The sequence below is a fragment of the Oncorhynchus mykiss genome, chromosome 18 (genome assembly GCF_013265735.2).
Source record: "Oncorhynchus mykiss isolate Arlee chromosome 18, USDA_OmykA_1.1, whole genome shotgun sequence".
NCBI lineage: Eukaryota > Metazoa > Chordata > Actinopteri > Salmoniformes > Salmonidae > Oncorhynchus > Oncorhynchus mykiss.
In genome coordinates this window covers 61,063,461-61,085,140 of record NC_048582.1, presented here as the reverse complement: position 1 = coordinate 61,085,140, position 21,680 = coordinate 61,063,461, and the positions used below count along the sequence as shown (strand labels likewise).

General features: G+C 41.4%; 1 protein-coding gene across 1 annotated transcript in view; it reads right to left on the bottom strand.

The window, feature by feature from the left end:
• LOC110496654 (gamma-aminobutyric acid type B receptor subunit 2) overlaps positions 1 to 21,680 on the bottom strand; it is a 432,145-nt gene that overhangs the window by 172,465 nt on the left and 238,000 nt on the right. The window contains exon 3 of the mRNA XM_036953439.1: positions 9,583 to 9,753. Within this exon, the coding sequence (XP_036809334.1) occupies positions 9,583 to 9,753 (171 nt within the window). The remainder of the gene's footprint in view (positions 1 to 9,582; positions 9,754 to 21,680) is intronic.

Below are 21,680 nucleotides of genomic sequence, written 5' to 3'. Positions count from 1 at the left end.
GTGACAAGCCGAATTTCTTCAGCCTCCTGAGGTTGAAGAGGCGCTGCTGCGCCTTCTTCACGATGCTGTCTGTGTGAGTGGACCAATTCAGTTTGTCTGTGATGTGTATGCCGAGGAACTTAAAACTTGCTACCCTCTCCACTACTGTTCCATCGATGTGGATAGGGGGGTGTTCCCTCTGCTGTTTCCTGAAGTCCACAATCATCTCCTTAGTTTTGTTGACGTTGAGTGTGAGGTTATTTTCCTGACACCACACTCCGAGGGCCCTCACCTCCTCCCTGTAGGCCGTCTCGTCGTTGTTGGTAATCAAGCCTACCACTGTTGTGTCGTCCGCAAACTTGATGATTGAGTTGGAGGCGTGCGTGGCCACGCAGTCGTGGGTGAACAGGGAGTACAGGAGAGGGCTCAGAACGCACCCTTGTGGGGCCCCAGTGTTGAGGATCAGCGGGGAGGAGATGTTGTTGCCTACCCTCACCACCTGGGGGCGGCCCGTCAGGAAGTCCAGTACCCAGTTGCACAGGGCGGGGTCGAGACCCAGGGTCTCGAGCTTGATGACGAGCTTGGAGGGTACTATGGTGTTGAATGCCGAGCTGTAGTCGATGAAAAGCATTCTCACATAGGTATTCCTCTTGTCCAGATGGGTTAGGGCAGTGTGCAGTGTGGTTGAGATTGCATCGTCTGTGGACCTATTTGGGCGGTAAGCAAATTGGAGTGGGTCTAGGGTGTCAGGTAGGGTGGAGGTGATATGGTCCTTGACTAGTCTCTCAAAGCACTTCATGATGATGGATGTGAGTGCTACGGGGCGGTAGTCGTTTAGCTCAGTTACCTTAGCTTTCTTGGGAACAGGAACAATGGTGGCCCTCTTGAAGCATGCGGGAACAGCAGACTGGTATAGGGATTGATTGAATATGTCCGTAAACACACCTGCCAGCTGGTCTGCGCATGCTCTGAGGGCGCGGCTGGGGATGCCGTCTGGGCCTGCAGCCTTGCGAGGGTTAACACGTTTAAATGTCTTACTCACCTCGGCTGCAGTGAAGGAGAGACCGCATGTTTTCGTTGCAGGCCGTGTCAGTGGCACTGTATTGTCCTCAAAGCGGGCAAAAAAGTGATTTAGTCTGCCTGGGAGCAAGACATCCTGGTCCGTGACTGGGCTGGATTTCTTCCTGTAGTCCGTGATTGACTGTAGACCCTGCCACATGCCTCTTGTGTCTGAGCCGTTGAATTGAGATTCTACTTTGTCTCTGTACTGGCGCTTAGCTTGTTTGATAGCCTTGCGGAGGGAATAGCTGCACTGTTTGTATTCGGTCATGTTACCAGACACCTTGCCCTGATTAAAAACAGTGGTTCGCGCTTTCAGTTTCACACGAATGCTGCCATCAATCCACGGTTTCTGGTTAGGGAATGTTTTAATCGTTGCTATGGGAACGACATCTTCAACGCACGTTCTAATGAACTCGCACACCGAATCAGCGTATTCGTCAATGTTGTTATCTGACGCAATACGAAACATCTCCCAGTCCACGTGATGGAAGCAGTCTTGGAGTGTGGAGTCAGCTTGGTCGGACCAGCGTTGGACAGACCTCAGCGTGGGAGCCTCTTGTTTTAGTTTCTGTCTGTAGGCAGGGATCAACAAAATGGAGTCGTGGTCAGCTTTTCCGAAAGGGGGGCGGGGCAGGGCCTTATATGCGTCACGGAAGTTAGAGTAACAATGATCCAAGGTCTTTCCACCCCTGGTTGCGCAATCGATATGCTGAGGGGGTAGGTCAGACTAAATACCAGGGTCAGGTCAGACTAAAGACCAGGATCAGGTCAGACTAAAGACCAGGATCAGGCTAAAGACCAGGGTCAGGTCAGACTAAAGACCAGGGTCAGGTCAGGCTAAAGACCAGGATCGGGTCAGACTAAATACCAGGGTCAGGTCAGACTAAAGACCAGGGTCAGGTCAGACTAAATACCAGGATCGGGTCAGGCTAAAGACCAGGATCAGGTCAGACTAAAGACCAGGATCAGGCTAAAGACCAGGGTCAGGTCAGACTAAAGACCAGGGTCAGGCTAAAGACCAGGGTCAGGTCAGACTAAATACCAGGGTCAGGTCAGGCTAAAGACCAGGATCAGGTCAGACTAAAGACCAGGATCGGGTCAGGCTAAAGACCAGGATCGGGTCAGACTAAAGACCAGGATCAGGTCAGACTAAAGACCAGGATCAGATCAGGCTAAAGACCAGGATCGGGTCAGGATAAAGACCAGGATCAGGCCAGGCTAAAGACCAGGCTAAATACCAGGGTCAGGTCAGACTAAAGACCAGGATTAGGCTCATTTCAGCACACACACACACACACACACACACACACACACACACACACACACACACACACACACACGTGTGCACACATTCACACATAAACTCTCATGTACACACACACACATAAACTCTAAGGTACACATTCACAGCCCCAACACCAAATGAGGATGACTGCTATCTTTCAGTTTGAAATTCCAGATAGTGATAGAGCCGTGTGTGTGTGTGTGTGTGTGTGTGTGTGTGTGTGTGTGTGTGTGTGTGTGTGTGTGTTTGTGTCTGTGTGTGTGTGTGTGTTTGTGTCTGTCTGTGTGTCTGTGTGTTTGTGTGTGCGTGTGGGTGTTTGTGTCTGTGTGTGTGTGCGTGTGTGCCAGCTCGTGCGTCATATTGCGAGGTAAATCCCCTGGTTTAGCCTCTGACGCCAGTCATACTCTCATGCTAACTAAAACAGGGCAGAAGTTTGAGCTGCCTGGCTTTGCGTTCTGGCGTTGCTGCAGATGACAAATGATTAAGTGGCTTACTGGTCTAGATCCCAAATGGACATTACAGCATAATAATAGATAGCCATAACACAAAACTACATGAATATCTATGGCAACATGAACACTTCCAAGAACCATCACATTATTATACGTGGTAAATATTTTAAGACTCTTAGTCATTTTCAAAGTCATTTTCAAAGTCATTTTCAAAATCATTTACAAAGTCATTTTCTAAGTAATTTTCAAAGTCACAGTAATTTTCTAAGATTTCTTAATAAGGTAATGATGACATTGTAAGGTTTAAAAATGTGATCACAGTCGTGTTTCCCCTCATGTCCTGGTCAGAGATTGTTTTATTGTATGTTTTATGTACAAGTCATGTGTCGGTGTGCAACGGATTTTGTACCCACTTATATTATTTTTTGTATATTTTGGGTTTTTGAGATAGGGAAGAAAGGAGAGAAGGGGAGGAGAAGCAAGGAGAGAAGGGGAGGGGAGGAGAGAAGGAGAGGAGAGAAGGGGAGGAGAGAAGGAGAGGGGAGGAAAGAAGGGGAGGAGATGAGAGGAGAGGACAGAAGGGGAGAGTAGAGTCTTCATGTTCCCCTTCTATTCTCGTTATTTTACCTAATGTGATCACAGTCATTATTTTACCTAATGTGATCACAGTCATTATTTTACCTAATGTGATCACAGTCGTTATTTTACCTAATGTGATCACAGTCGTTATTTTATGTAATGTGATCACAGTCGTTATTTTACCTAATGTGATCACAGTCATTATTTTACCTAATGTGATCACAGTCCTTATTTTATGTAATGTGATCACAGTCGTTATTTTACCTAATGTGATCACAGTCGTTATTTTACCTAATGTGATCACAGTCGTCATTTTATGTAATGTGATCACAGTCGTTATTTTACCTAATGTGATCACAGTCATTATTTTATGTAATGTGATCACAGTCATTATTTTACCTAATGTGATCCCAGTCGTCATTTTATGTAATGTGATCACAGTCGTTATTTTACCTAATGTGATCACAGTCATTATTTTACCTAATGTGATCACAGTCATTATTTTACCTAATGTGATCACAGTCGTTATTTTACCTAATGTGATCACAGTCGTCATTTTACCTAATGTGATCACAGTCGTTATTTTACCTAATGTGATCACAGTCGTTATTTTACCTAATGTGATCACAGTCATTATTTTACCTAATGTGATCACAGTCGTTATTTTATGTAATGTGATCACAGTCGTTATTTTACCTAATGTGATCACAGTCATTATTTTACCTAATGTGATCACAGTCGTTATTTTATGTAATGTGATCACAGTCGTTATTTTATGTAATGTGATCACAGTCGTTATTTTATGTAATGTGATCACAGTCGTTATTTTATGTAATGTGATCACAGTCCTTATTTTATGTAATGTGATCACAGTCGTTATTTTACCTAATGTGATCACAGTCATTATTTTACCTAATGTGATCACAGTCCTTATTTTATGTAATGTGATCACAGTCGTTATTTTACCTAATGTGATCACAGTCATTATTTTACCTAATGTGATCACAGTCGTTATTTTATGTAATGTGATCACAGTCCTTATTTTATGTAATGTAATTACAGTCCTTATTTTATGTAATGTGATCACAGTCGTTATTTTACGTAATGTGATCACAGTCGTTATTTTATGTAATGTGATCACAGTCATTATTTTACCTAATGTGATCACAGTCGTTATTTTATGTAATGTGATCACAGTCGTTATTTTATGTAATGTAATTACAGTCCTTATTTTATGTAATGTGATCACAGTCGTTATTTTATGTAATGTGATCACAGTCGTTATTTTACCTAATGTGATCACAGTCATTATTTTACCTAATGTGATCACAGTCGTTATTTTACCTAATGTGATCACAGTCGTTATTTTATGTAATGTGATCACAGTCGTTATTTTATGTAATGTGATCACAGTCATTATTTTATGTAATGTGATCACAGTCCTTATTTTATGTAATGTGATCACAGTCGTTATTTTATGTAATGTGATCACAGTCATTATTTTATGTAATGTGATCACAGTCGTTATTTTATGTAATGTAATTACAGTCCTTATTTTATGTAATGTAATTACAGTCCTTATTTTATGTAATGTGATCACAGTCGTCATTTTATGTAATGTGATCACAGTCCTTATTTTATGTAATGTAATTACAGTCGTTATTTTATGTAATGTAATTACAGTCCTTATTTTATGTAATGTGATCACAGTCGTTATTTTATGTAATGTGATCACAGTCCTTATTTTATGTAATGTGATCACAGTCGTTATTTTACCTAATGTGATCACAGTCGTTATTTTACCTAATGTGATCACAGTCGTTATTTTATGTAATGTAATTACAGTCCTTATTTTATGTAATGTGATCACAGTCATTATTTTATGTAATGTGATCACAGTCGTTATTTTATGTAATGTGATCACAGTCATTATTTTATGTAATGTGATCACAGTCATTATTTTATGTAATGTAATTACAGTCCTTATTTTATGTAATGTGATCACAGTCATTATTTTATGTAATGTGATCACAGTCGTTATTTTATGTAATGTGATCACAGTCATTATTTTATGTAATGTGATCACAGTCGTTATTTTATGTAATGTAATTACAGTCCTTATTTTATGTAATGTGATCACAGTCATTATTTTATGTAATGTGATCACAGTCGTTATTTTATGTAATGTGATCACAGTCATTATTTTATGTAATGTGATCACAGTCGTTATTTTACCTAATGTGATCACAGTCGTTATTTTATGTAATGTGATCACAGTCATTATTTTATGTAATGTGATCACAGTCATTATTTTATGTAATGTGATCACAGTCGTTATTTTACCTAATGTGATCACAGTCGTTATTTTATGTAATGTGATCACAGTCGTTATTTTACCTAATGTGATCACAGTCGTTATTTTACCTAATGTGATCACAGTCGTTATTTTACGTAATGTGATCACGGCTACCTTTCTCATTAAGGGGTGTTGATCAGAGAGAGTGATGATGGGGAGAGGAAAGGAGGAGAGGAGAGAAGGGGGAGAGGAGGAGATGAGAAGAGAGGAGTGAAGGGAAGGGGGGAGAGTTGAGCAGGGGAGGAGAGGGAGGAGGGGAGGGGAGGAGAGGAGAGAAGGGGAGGAGAGGAGGGAAGGAGAGGGGAGGAGAGGAGAGGAAGGGAGGAGAAGGGTGGAGAGCAGCATCTCAGTCCACACATCAGCTATAGATAGGGCTATCCATAGCATGTGATGACTCTGATCTTACAGGTTACAGTGATGTAGGGTGAAGTTGCCCCTATGTACAGATCAGGGGCCACTTAATCATTAGTGGAGGAAATTATCCGCATTTAAGGGCAACTACACCATATTCCTTATAGTCTGTCTGGAGGCCTGGATCTGTGGGGTCCTTAGTGGTCAAGGATCACATCATACTGACCTGGCAGAGCTATAAGACATCACCTTAGGATCTACGATGGTAGAGAACGCAGAGAGGTTGAGGTGGTTGAGGTGATCATACACACACACACACACACACACACACACACACACACACACACACACACACACACACACACACACACACACACACACACACACACACACACATCTCTTGTCATCTAATCTCTAACAGCAAAAATGTGATTGAGGCTTAATCTGGTGGAGTGTGATTCAAACCAGACCTTAATCCATGTATTGGTAGACAGTACAAGGGAAAAACCTGGTAGGTTCCTGAAAGGTGTCAGATAGCAACAGTGGGGACAGGACAGACGGGGAGAAATCCTGGGAAGCTAAAACCATGAAATACTCACATCATTTGTCAGATAGTATAGATTGTATAGATTTATTGATTTACTGAAAAAAAACAGACCTACAGTACTGTCAGTTCCTGAAAATGGGTTGGATAGTAGCTCAGTATAGAAAACTGGAAAATATATGAAATCACAATTGGATAAAGCTATGAAACACAGCCGTCAATTATCAGAGAATCTTATGCACAGGTTTTTTCGGAACAATTGGACCATTTAAATACAATCAAACGCAGAACAAATTCATTTATTTTATATTTTATGGTAAAATGTATTCATTTCAATCCATCCTAAATCCTTTTATCATTTATCTAAAAAAAAAATGTGGCCACTGCTAGATCCAACGTAGCAATCTGAGTGGAGAAAGGAAGAAATAGGAGAAAATGGCGTTTTCATTCTTGCATATATTTGTATATCAGGATTAAGGACAAATGGTATCACAGGTTGATTAAATCAGGACGCCTTTCCGTTTTTCTCCCTGTTCTAAGCCCAATGGCAGCATCAGGAGGTGGCAGATAAAGGGATTTTACTCTTCCACAGATTTACAGCGTGTCTTCTTATCCCTCAACACCAGATTGTTTTCAACTAGCCTGACAACGCCTGACAACGCCACGCTCTCCAGTCACAAGTGATAGATTTCCAAATGCACACTTTGATATCTCCAGATACCACTTTAATACACAAACAGGGTTTTGTGGCACGCTGGGGTGTTGGTGCTGTTATGGTGATGTGCTGTTTTCACACACGTTTAAATTCCTATCTAGAGGTATGACAAGTCGGGGAAAGAAGCCCAATGCTTTTTGTTTCGGTGAATAGACTAGATATGAAATACCCCAGCTCCATAGGAAATGATGCTGGTGTGGAATTACATACATTTATTCAGTGGTAGTGAAACCCTACTAGTTCTCAAACACACTCATCCATTGAGAAATGTCAGTAGACCACAGAAACAGTGCATCCAAACCACTATGTTAGCTAACCCTAACCACCATACATGCCTCAACATTGCCCTGGAGATAACAGTTTCTCAATGGACTATCACAGCAGTTCTGTGTGATGGGTATTGATGTGTGTACCAGTTCTGTGTGATGGGTATTGATGTGTGTACCAGTTCTGTGTGATGGGTATTGATGTGTGTACCAGTTCTGTGTAATGGGTATTGATCAGACCACTGCACCTGTACATCTGTAAACAGCCCATACAATCTACCTCATCCCCATACTGTATTTATTTATTTATCTTGCTCCTTTGCACCCCAGTATCTCTACTTGCACATTCATCTTCTGTACATCCTACCATTCCACTGTTAAATTGCTATATTGTAATTACTTCACCACCATGGCCTATTTATTGCCTTAACTCCCTGATCTTAACTCATTTGCACTCATTGTATATAGACTTTTTGTTTTCTTTGTTCTACTGTATTATTGACTGTATGTTTTGTTTATTCCATGTGTAACTCTGTGTTGTTGTATGTGTCGAACTGCTTTGCTTTGTATTGGCCAGGTCGCAGTTGCAAATGAGAACTTGTTCTAAACTAGCCTACCGGGTTAAATAAAGGTGAAATAAAAATAATGAAAAATAAAAAAATTGATGTGTGTATCAGTTCTGTGTGATGGGTATTGATGTGTGTATCAGTTCTGTGTGATGGGTATTGATGTGTGTATCAGTTCTGTGTAATGGGTATTGATGTGTGTACCAGTTCTGTGTAATGGGTATTGATGTGTGTACCAGTTCTGTGTAATGGGTATTGATGTGTGTATCAGTTCTGTGTAATGGGTATTGATGTGTGTATCAGTTCTGTGTAATGGGTATTGATGTGTGTACCAGTTCTGTGTAATGGGTATTGATGTGTGTATCAGTTCTGTGTAATGGGTATTGATGTGTGTACCCGTTATGTGTAATGTTATTGATGTGTGTACCATTTCTATGTAATGGGTATTGATGTGTGTACCAGTTCTGTGTAATGGGTGTGGGTGCCTGAAGCCTGCATACAGTGACCATGCATGGTGAGTCAGATGGGATAATGTAACTCATGTTTCCCAGAAGGACTTTACCACAAACTGGGAAAGGAAGTCATTTGTGTTGAGAGATGATGTTAAAATGCCACTTTCAAAAATGTAATGTATTTTTAGAAGGACTTAAAAGGATGCACCAGCTGTGTACTAACATTACAGGGAATATATAAACAGTAACGTCCTCAGTAAGTCATAAAACAGAAGTTACTCTCTGTGTGTATGTTAAAATTGCATTAGAAGTAACCACTATCATCACAATCCTACCTTTAATTTTTCCACAATATATCTTATAATATCACAATATAGCATGACATTACAATATCTCCACGATATTTCGCGATATACTGATATCTCCACGATCAGACCTGAGATTAAATACTCTTTCAGGTATTTAAATTACTTTTCAATACATTTCAAAAAACTATTCAGATAACCTTTATTTGAAAAAACAAGTAGTTGAATATTGGAATGTATCTGGAAATACACTTGATCAAATACATTTATCCCAAGCATTTGAAAATAGTATTTGAAATAAGTTTTTGAAAATACTTTCAAATACAATTTGGTTGACTATTTGTTTTTTGTTTTTACAAATAACCAATCCAATATTCAAATAAAGGTACTTGTTTTGGGCTGTGCATTTGAAAATACTCAAATACACACAAAAAAACCCAGGTCTGTCCACGATATATCATAATATCACGATAACTCCATGATATATCATAATATCACAATATCTCCATGGTATATCATAATATCATGATAACTCCATGATATATCATAATATCACGATATCTCCATGATATATCATAATATCACGATATTTCCAAGACATATTGTAATATCACGATATCTCCATGATATATCATATAATTTCCAATAAAATCATAATATCCTCCCTCACCTCTGAGAACCTCTGAACGTCCTGTGTGAGGGTCCCCACGCGGCTCCAGTTGTAGAAGTTGAGAAACTTGACCACTGCTGGGTTCACCGCGTTGTCTGACGGAACCGTCCGAAAAAAGTTTGGGTACTTCTTCTTGTCGGCCAGAACAGGAGTTGTTGCCGCAAAGGAGAGCTGGAAAGAATAGGACAGACATAGAATGTTAAATATCTGACCAGTAAACGCTGGCTGAATTCTAACTGATCCTGGTGTTCTGCTAATAGGAGTTCAAGCCTGGAGATCTGAAGCTTTAGACATAGGCCTTCGATGGACACACACACACACACACACACACACACACACACACACACACACACACACACACACACACATACACACATACACACACACACACGCACACGTGCAGGACATATATACACACACACACGGACCCTGGGAGTCAGTCCAGTCTGTAGGTGTGAGTAAATCAACAGTCTGATAGGTCTGTGGAAACATCAGGCAAGGTCACAGCTTCAGAGTGCCCATAATAACAGGAGCTGTAAACGTTTGGTGGGAGTGAAAGCTGTGATGGATGACCTTAACTGAATGTGTGTATGTGTGCACAAGTGTGTATACGCAAATATGTGTGCGTGTGTATTCATGAGATGCGTGTGTATTCACTCTGAGCTCAAGCGTTCCTTGGATTCTGATTGGTTCTGTTTTCAATCATTTTATTTTCCTAGAAAATTAGATAAAAATGTGCTGAACCTCAAACATGAAAAATTACACCATAAACAGGTTTAAACCAATTCAGGGTCCCAAAAAAGAGATGAACTTTAAAAGAGATGAACTTTTTCTGAACATTACTGCTTTCAAGATTTGAAACAGCAAGGACTATTTTTTGTTGTTGTAGCAACTACCAAGCACATACATTAGCTCTGAACACCTTGGGTGAACACGCAGACATTTACTGCTATAGAATGTCCAACATTTTCACACATTTCAATGTGTTTTCCTTTTGACCAACTGTGGGCTAACAGTATCTCCTACAGTGTCTATCCATACACTACTGTGGATGTGATAGGTCGTCTGGTGAGACAGAGAGAGAGAGAGAGAGAGAGAGAGAGAGAGAGAGAGAGATAGAGAAAGAGAGAGATAGAGAGATAGAGAGATAGAGAGAGAGAGATAGAGATAGAGAGATAGAGAGGTAGAGAGAGAGATAGAGAGATAGAGACTAGTCATTTGGACGGTACTTGTTATGTAACACTCCCAAGCTTCAGCACCGCACACCAATCTAATCTTATGATCACACTGTCACTGACTACAGTAGGCACATACTGGAATCGTGTGACCGGGGACATCTAAAGACAATGCTCCATACACAGTCAGTGGACAATGTGAAGGATCTGATTCAAAGCCACAAAGCTAAGTCAACAAATGTCATTTCCAGTCATCAATCTCTGGGTCCATTGAAAACATTCTAGGGATCTATAGAATTCAAAGAATCTGTCATTTGAGAGAACACTCGATTACTGAGAGAGAGCATGATACGATTACCGAGTGATGGATCAATGGACTGACCTCAGATCTCTCTTTCTCTCTCCTTCCAACCCTCCCTCCTTCAAACAGACCCAAACACACACATACCTTTAATTTCCATACAAATACACTCTCTCTCTCTCTCTCTCTCAGTCTCTACCACCTTCCCAACAATAGACGCTCATTATCTCTGAGGGAAAATCAGTGTAATTAATTTCTGCCTCACGATCGTGACTTGCAGGTGTGTACAGCCAGCGAACACGAAAATAGAATGACAAAGACTGGAATAACTGCATGATCTTGACAAAGACTTCTTGGCAAAGTTAAAACTAGAATATGGATAAGTTCTGGTAAAATTGGCACCTTACAGTTTGACAAAGTATGTATTGTGTAGCTGTTATAAAGGCTTTGTGAAACCATACATAAAGGGGGGCGACAGTTAAGTGTTACCAGTCATATCACAGGAAGCTAACGTTGAATGGGAGACTTAGAATGTTACCTTTGCAGACATTTAGCTTAGTCTTGCCTTGCGGACTATACTATACCAAGTTTATAATGAACTTCACCAACGGCATGGAGCTGAAACCAGGCTTTGTGGAATCTGGCTCAGACTACATCGATTGTACCGATGTTTGTTATCTGTAGTTGCGTGCCTTTCTTTGTTTGCTGAAATCCATACTTTTTCAATAAACACCACCGACTGTTTCCTTGTTGAGATTCAATTGGCACATGCGCTGAGTTGCCATCTTATATCAACAGTAATGAGCAAACAGTTGGTGGTTGTATTTGATTAACGTTTATTGAAAATGTTGTCTGTTAAGTCCTGCCACATCCGGAATGGTTGCCGCTGTGAGAAGTTAACTCTGTTACATTAGCATGTTTAGCTAGATGTGAGAAGTTAACTCTTACATTAGCATGTTTAGCTAGATGTGAGAAGTTAACTCTGGAACATTAGCATGTTAGCATGTTGGGGCGGCAGGTAGCCTAGTGGTTAGAGCATTGGGCCAGTAACTGAAAGGTTGATGGATCGAATCCCTGAGCTGACAAGGTAAAAATCTGTTGTTCTGCCCCTGAACAAGGCAGTTAACCCACTGTTCCTAGTCATTGTAAATAAGAATTTGCCTAGTTAAATTAAAAATGTCAAAAGCTGCCCCCCATTGAAAAAAGTGTTTATTTATGCTTAGCTAATGCTAACATATAGATAACATATAGCTAGATGTGATAAGCTAACTCTGGAACATTAGCATGTTAGTTGAGAGAAGTTAACTCTGTTACATTAGCATGTTTAGAGAAGACAACTTTGTTACATTTGCTAAGTCCTGCCACAATGGTTGCCTCCGTTACATTAGCACGGAGAGAAGCGGCAGGTTCTGGTTGAGAGAAGATAACTCTGTTTAATTAGCATATCTAGCTAGCTAGCTGAGAGAAGATAACTCTGTACCACTAACATATTTAGCTAGCTGAAAGATGTTAAACATTAGTAGGTTTAGCTAGCTGAGAGAAGATAACTGTGTTCCATTAGCATGTTAAGATAGCTAACAGTTTCAATTCACTAATTCACCAATTTACTAACACTCCAATTTCAATCTCTAATAAAATGAATAACTGATTTGAATCAACACAGGGTTAATTACTGAGCAGAGAGAGATTAATCAGACACACTGATAGTGATCAAAAGGAGGATATTATCATTCTGATTGAGGCTAAGAGTGTGTGTGTGTGTGTGTGTGTGTGTGTGTGTGTGTGTGAAATGTATGCACATTGCTTGGAAGCATGTTTAATATTAGAGAAGCCAACCACTCTGGGGCTAAGTGTGATCTTTAAAAGCCAGTCGAAACCAATCAAGAATAATGTTTTCCCTATTTTCAAACAGACAGGTTTTCATATTGATGTCAAACAGTACTTACAGTGAGTAGATCATTTTTGGGAAAACTTTTGCTTAATGCATTTGATTAAGCTAGCTTTCATGTTAATTATTTTCACAATGCTCAGAATACATTATACCTTGTACTCCTTAAAGTAAACCTTGTAACTGGAGACTGATACAATACATACATTGAGTCAATGTGAGTCAAACACTTCCCAACAACCCTCAGCAATCCTCCAACAAACCTCCATCTCGACCATGCCACACTATTCTCCCCTCTAGAACCCATTTAATTTGGGCGCCCCATTGTTTCCCAAACGATCCGGGAGGACCCTGGAACAACACACGGATTACAACCGTCAATTAAGGAGAGAAGAAACCCTTTATTTCAGTACCAGTGCTAAATCCAAAATCCCCCAAAGTCTTAAAGGACTTTACTGGGTCTTTCCACTGTAGTTTTAATCTGCATTTAGCTACGGCTGTTTGCTACACCCACACCGGGAGAAGCTCCAACGGGTGTCCAATGTGAGCCAGTGATTTGTAGCCCAAACAGGGAGATTGGGTTGAAGCCTCCTGTGACAGCCCAGGGAGAAAGGGGGGTGGGGGGAAGGGGGTCAGGAGACATGGAGTTGTAATGATATACCTTGATTAAACTACAAGAAAATCAGATATGATACTGTAAGGGCTCAATTGGAACCTGCATAAGGGTAATAACGTAGTACTGTAGGTACAGTAGTTCTCCCCATGGTCAAATAAAACCACAGAATGATATTGGGTGCTGTAAAATTACTACTACTATGACTAATACTACTACTACAACTACTATTACAACAACCGTAATACTACTAGAAGTACAAATAATAAAGAAATTGAGTTCATAGCTCTATGGGTTCATTTAATTTCCACCCTGAGAGCCCATGGTATTAATCATCCCGGCAGAATGATTTTTGAAACAAATTGTTGGCTATTGTTCTTTTTCACATGGGTCATGCACAGAGGTGTGACGCTAGGACCCCAGGTCAATTCTCCATTTTAGATTTAGGTCAATGACGCATGTGGGTATACATGTAGGTCACTAGAGAACATATATTGCTTGATTGGAGCTAACAAGTCAAGGTAGCCCTTCTGTCTCCAAATTAATCTGAACCACCAAGCTACCAATGGTGCAGAGGGTTTGGTGAGAAAGCCATCATGTGAAATGATCTCAAATACAGCTTACAAAATGGGTTAGTATTTTGATAAATACAGTAGAGTGCCTTAAAATAGCGCTATGATATCACACATCTTGGAGTGCTGTCTTACATAAGGAGATTTAAAAAGGTCTATTCAAATGTAATGGACCTCTCTGGCACACTGCACTTGCACTAACGTGCTCACACACACACGTACAGACACACATGCGCACACGCGAGTACACACACACGGAGGAGGCAGAGCCAAATGGACAACCTGTGTTTCCACTCTCCTCTCCATCAGGCTCCCAGTGCCAATGTTAATTAAAGCTGTAGAGATGGGGCCCGTCTGAGACTCCCCACCCACAGCAAGGTCACCGAGCCTTTGGTAATGAGGCTTCCACTCAAATGGCACCCTATTCCGTATATAGAGCACTACTTTGGACCGGGGCCCGTAGTGCACTATGTAGGGAATAAGGTGCAATTTGGGACTGCGTCAGAGGCTGGGGATTCTTGGAACCACGGTAGTAGTACAGCATTCTGTCGTTGAGAATATCTGCTTAAATTACTTACAGATAAGATGGCTGAGGGAAATCTACTGAGACATGCAATTATAAATACAATGTTATCCATCTTTTTATTTTGAGTGAATATAAAGCCTGTTTGCTGTCCGTCTTTCTTCCATTTTGACTTCTTCACTTCACTTATTTAGCAGTTGAAATCAAACTAGCGATGTCTACAGGAGAGAGAGAACGAGAGAGTACGAGAGAGAAGAAGAGAGAAGAAGAGAGGATGGTAAAAATAATGAAAGAAAGCATATAGAAGAGAGAAAGAAAGCATTAAAGATTGAGGGTGATATACTGTATAGAAAAAGAGAGAGCGCGAGCAAAGATTTTTTTAAATGGAGCCAGGAATAGAGATAAATTGATGGTCTATTGCAGATTCTCAGAACAAGGCTGTGCAATCCGGTTTCCGAGCTGGTCACGGGTGCACCTCAGCCACGCTCAAGGTACTAAATGATATCATAACCGCCATCGATAAAAGACAGTACTGTGCAGCCGTCTTCATCGACCTGGCCAAGGCATTCGACTGTCAATCACCACATTCTTATTGCCAGACTCAACAGCCTTGGTTTCTCAAATGACTGCCTCACCTGGTTCACCAACTACTTCTCAGATAGAGTTCAGCGTGTCAAATCGGAGGGCCACTATGGGGGTACCACAGGGTTCAATTCTCGGGCCGACTCTGTTCTCTGTATACATCAATGATGCCACTCTTGCTGTGGGTGATTCCTTGATCCACCTCTACGCAGACAACACTATTCTGTATACATCTGTCCCTTCATTGGACACTGTGTTAACAAACCTCCAAACGAGCTTCAATGCCATACAACACTTATTCCGTGGCCTCCAACTGCTCTTAAATGCTAGTAAACAACATGCATGCTCTTCAACCAAATATGTGGACAACTACAAATACATAGGTGTCTGGCTAGACTGTAAACTCTCCTTCCAGACTCATATTAAGCTTCTCCAATCCAAAATTAAATCTAGAATCGGCTTCCTATTTCGCATCAAAGCCTCCTTCACTCACGCTGCCAAACATACCCTCGTAAAACTGACTATCCTTCTGATCCTCGACTACGGCGATTAAATTTACAAAATAGCTTCCAACACTCTACTCAGCAAACTGGATGCAGTCTATCACAGTGCCATCCGTTTTGTCACCAAAGACCAATATACCACCCACCACTGCGACATGTATGCTCTCATTAGCTGGTACTCGCTACATATTCGTCGCCAAACCCACTGGCTCCAGGTCATCTACAAGTTTTTGCTCGGTAAAATACAATGTATTCTATCTGACAGTGTTTGCCTTAATGCTAAGACACTGCAGGTGTTTTGTAAATAGAAATAACTAGATAAGGCCTATGAAAAACTTGTCTCGGGGGGAGGGGGGGGGGGGGGGGGGGGGGGGGGGGGGGTTACTGCATAACAGTAGATCACATTTACATATTAAAGCAGAGTAGTTTGCAACCTCTGAAAAGTACCTGGCTATATTTGAGTGCTTTTAGGCTTGGGAAATAATCAGGCATGAATTAAGAGGCGGTGGACTCAGCAACGTTTGGGACTCAACAACGTTTGGGACTCAATAACGTTTGGGACTCAACAACGTTTGGGACTCAGCAACATTTGGGACTCAGCAACATTTGGGACTCAACAACGTTTGGGACTCAGCAACATTTGGGACTCAACAACGTTTGGGACTCAACAACGTTTGGGACTCAACAACATTTGGGACTCAGCAACGTTTGGGACTCAATAACGTTTGGGACTCAACAACGTTTGGGACTCAGCAACATTTGGGATTCAACAACGTTTGGGACTCAACAACGTTTGGGACTCAACAACATTTGGGACTCAGCAACGTTTGGGACTCAACAACGTTTGGGACTCAACAAAGTTTGGGACTCAACAACGTTTGGGACTCAACAACATTTGAGACTGAGAAATATTTGCTATTACAAGCAGTTAATAGGGGGGAGTCTAAAGATACAGGAGCCTGTAGGAGCCATGGAGCAATGCTGGAAGGCATGACACGTTAGTCACTGCTACTGTTACAGGTGTGTGTGTGTTACAGTTCTCTCTCTCTCTCTCTGTGTGTGTGTGTGTGTGTGTGTGTGTGTGTGTGTGTGTGTGTGTGTGTGTGTGTGTGTGTGTGTGTGTGTGTGTGTGTGTGTGTGTGTGTGTGTGTGTGTGGCTATTGGCCAGGCGTGAAGCAGCAAGGCTTTATGGGATATCGATAGGACATGATTAGTGGGTCGGCCTGAGGTCAGGCAGATTGATGAATGAGCCGTGAATACCCACCCCACCCCCCCCGAACCTAAACATTATCCCAACTGGGGTTGCAAAGGGAGGGTATATTACTGGTACATTTCTAAGTTTACCAGTAAACTACCAGAATTTTGGTAACTTTCAAGTTAGATTATATATATTTTTTTGCATGACATCTACTGGCATTTTTGGGTACTTCAGATTATCACAGATGTCTAATTATTTCTGCCCGTTTTACCTTATCACGTGTAAAATATATAAAATAATCAAATAAGATAAAAACTCTAATAACAAAACATTTAAAAATATGATAAAAAAATTATAATAATAAAAAAATAAAAAAATAGAATGACAAAGCTGTAAAACATGATCCTAAATATAAACTATCATCTTAGTGAATACCATTGGTGTTTAATATGAGGGTTTCAACATGAAATAGTCTGTATATTTTACATTTGTATTTATTTTACTATGACAATATGTGTTTGTTGCAAATGTTTTGGTGTGAAAAAAGTCAATAGAATTGGATGAGTTACAGAGTTAATTGAAAATAATGGCAATGTTGATTCTACGTGTTTTCTCCTGACCGATATGGTCTATTCACTAGAAACTGGACAATATGGACACAGATATAAAAAATGAATATGATATATGATTTTTTTTTTTATAAGTTATTCAAGTATAAATGACCAATGTTACCATAGATTGACATAGATTACCTGTTAATTACCAAAATTGCAGAAGATTCCATTAACTTTAATAAATAAACAGTAGTTTCACAACCCTAATCCAAACAGAACGCAAACGGTCAAAGTAAGGACACTGATGACACACAAAGTGGTTGAAAGTCAATCCAACTATCTGTGAAGGTAGTCTACAGGTAGTCTACAGTGCCTGGTAACAACAGTAGCATTTAACAAAACCCACAATCATTTTTTAAAAAGAGCCACTACATAAATAAATAAATACATTTGACTGAACTGAGAATGGCACATATTATATGGAGTGAAGAACATAGATGAAGTGGACAAATCTTACCAACGCCTCAAAAATAACACACCTCAGTCTTTTTTCGTTGACACAATCCAGAATTCAAGAACATTACTGGACGATACCTCAGACACCATGCAGTATGTGAGACCATTATTGGATGATACCTCAGACACCATGCAGTATGTGGGACCATTATTGGACGATACCTCAGACACCATGCAGTATGTGAGACCATTATTGGACGATACCTCAGACACCATGCAGTATGTGAGACCATTATTGGATGATACCTCAGACACCATGCAGTATGTGAGAGCATTACTGGATGATACCTCAGACACCATGCAGTATGTGAGACCATTATTGGATGATACCTCAGACACCATGCAGTATGTGAGACCATTATTGGATGATACCTCAGACACCATGCAGTATGTGAGACCATTATTGGACGATACCTCAGACACCATGCAGTATGTGAGACCATTATTGGACGATACCTCAGACACCATGCAGTATGTGAGAACATTACTGGATGATACCTCAGACACCATGCGTTGTGGATTAACAGTGTTGTTGTTGATCAGTGCACCATGCAGTAGCTATGTTGTGGCCATTCAGGTATATTCAATCATCAGCAGAGGCATTTGACACCCAGAGGGCAAGCTCAGCTTGAGCTAATGGAAAGGGAGAGATGTGACCATATACTGTCTACAGCTAGGCCCATTAACAGCCTATCACCCATATACTGTCTACAGCTAGGCCATTAACAGCCTATCACCCATATACTGTCTACAGCTAGGCCATTAACAGCCTATCACCCATATACTGTCTACAGCTAGGCCCATTAACAGCCTATCACCCAAATACTGTCTACAGCTAGGCCATTAACAGCCTATCACCCGTATACTGTCTACAGCTAGGCCCATTAACAGCCTATCACCCATATACTGTCTACAGCTAGGCCATTAACAGCCTATCACCCATATACTGTCTACAGCTAGGCCATTAACAGCCTATCACACATATACTGTCTACAGCTACATTAACAGCATATCACCCATATACTGTCATCAGCTATATTAACAGCATATCAATCAATCAATCAATCACATTTTATTGGTCAAATACACATAGTTAGCAGATGTTAATGCATGTGTAGCTTCGAGTTCCGACCATGCAGTAATACTTAACAAGTAATCTAACAATTCCACAACAACCACCTAATACACACAAATCTAAAGAGATGGAATAAGAAAATGTACATATAAATATATAGATGAGTGATGACCGAGCGGCAGAGGCAAGATGCAAAAGATGGTACAGTATATACATATGAGATGAGTATGTAAGATATGTAAACATTATTAAAGTGACCAGTGATCCATTTAATAAAGTGGCCAATGATTTCGAGTCAGTATGTAGGCAGCAGCCTCTCTGTGTTGGTGATGGCTGTTTAACAGTCTGATGGCCTTGAGATAGAGGCTGTTTTTCAGTCTCTCGGTCACAGCTTTGATTCACCTGTACTGACCTCGCCTTCTGGATGGTATGAACAGGCAGTGGCTCGGGTGGTTGTTGTCCTTGAGGATCTTTTTGGCCTTCCTGTGACATCGGGTGCTTTAGGCGTCCTGGAGAGCAGGTAGTTTGCCCCCAGTGATGCGTTGTGCAGACCGCACCACCCTCTGGAGAGCCTTGCAGTTGTGGGAGGTGTAGTTGCTGTACCAGGCGGTGATACAGCTCGACAGGATGCTCTCGATTATGCATCTGTACAATTTTGTGAGGGTTTTAGGTGACAAGACAAATTTCTTCAGCCTCCTGAAGTTGAAGAGGTGCTGTTGCACCTTCTTCACCAGACTGTCTATGTGGGTAGAGCCTTTTTTGTCCGTGATGTGTATGCCGAGGAACTTAAAACTTTCCACTCTCCACTGCTGTCCTGTCGATGTGGATAGTGAGCGTGCTACCTCTGCTGTTTCCTGAAGTCCACGATCATCTCCTTTGTTTTGTTGATGTTAATTGAGAGGTTGTTTTCCTGACACCACATTCCAAGTGCCCTCACCTCCTTCCTGTAGGCTGTCTCGTCATTGTTGGTAATCAAGCCCACTACTGTTGTGTCGTCTGCAAACTTGATGATTGAGTTGGAAGCGTGCATGGCCACGCAGTCATGGGTGAACAGGGAGTACAGGAGGGGGCTTAGCATGCACCCTTGTGGGGCCCCAGCGTTGAGGATCAGCGATGTGGATTTGTTGTTTCCTACCTTCACCATCTGGGGGCGGCCAGTCAGAAATTCCAGGACCCAATTGCAAAGGGCGGGGTTGAGACCCAGGGCCTCAAGCTTAATGATGAGCTTGGATGGTACTATGGTGTTAAATGCTGAGCTGTGGTCGATGAACAGCATTCTTACATAGGTATTCATCTTGTCCAGATGGGATAGGGTAGTGTGCAGTGTGATGGTGATTGCATCATCTGTGGACCTATTGGGGTGGTGTGCAAATTGAAGTGGGTCTAGGATGGCAGGTAAGGTGGAGTTGATATGATCCTTGACTAGTCTCTCAAAGCACTTCATGATGACAGAAGTGAGTGCTAAGGGGCAATAGTTATTTAGTTCAGTTATCTTTCCTTCTTGGGTATTGGGACAATGGTGGCCATCTTGAAGCATGTGGGGACAGCAGATTGGGATAGGGAGAGATTGAATATGTCTGTAAACACAGCAGCCAGCCGGTCTGCGCCTGCTCTGAGGACACGGCTAGGGATGCTGTCATGGGCCGGCATCCTTGCGAGGGTTAACACGTTTAAACGTCTCACTCACGCTGGCCACGGATAAGGAGAGGGGGTAGCGAGTCGCGTCGGTGGCATTGTATTATCCTCAAAGTAGGCAAAGAAGGTGTTTAGCTTGTCTGGAAGCAAGACGTCTGTGTCCGTGATGTGACAGTTTTTTTTTTGTAGTCCGTGATTGCCTGTAGACCCTGCCACATACGTCTCATGTCTGAGATGTTGAATTGGGTCTCCACTTTGTCCCTATACCGACATTTCGCTTGTTTGATTGCCTTGCGGAGGGAATAACTACACTGTTTATATTCGTCCATATTCCCAGTCATCTTTCCAGGGTTAAATGCGGTGGTTCGTGCTTTCAGTTTTGCGTGAATGCCGCCTTCTATCCACGGTTTCTGGTGAGGGTAGGTTTTAATTGTCACAGTGGGTACAACTACACTTCCTTATAAAATCACTCACTGAATCAGTGTATAAATAAATATTATTCTCTGAGGCTTCCCGGAACATTTCTCAATCCGCGTGATCAAAACAATCTTGGAGTGTGGATTCCGATTGGTCAGACAAGCGTTGAATAGTTATTGTCACGGGCACATCCTGTTTGAGTTTCTGCCTACAGGACGGTAGTAGGAAAATGGAGTCGTGGTCGGATTTGCAGAAGTGAGGGCGGGGGAGGGCATTGTATGCATCACGGAAGTTAGAGTAGCAGTGATCCAGTGTCTTGCCCACACGAATACTAGAATCAATATGCTGGTAGAATTTAGGTAGCCTTATTCTCAAATTTGCTTTGTTAAAATCCACAGCTACAAGACATGCAGTCTCAGGATATATGGTTTCCAGTTTGCATAGTCCAGTGAAGTCCATTGAAGTTCCTTTAGGGCTGTCGTGGTATCAGCTTGAGGGGGGATATACACGGATATACACCCATATACTGTCCACAGCTAGGCTCAT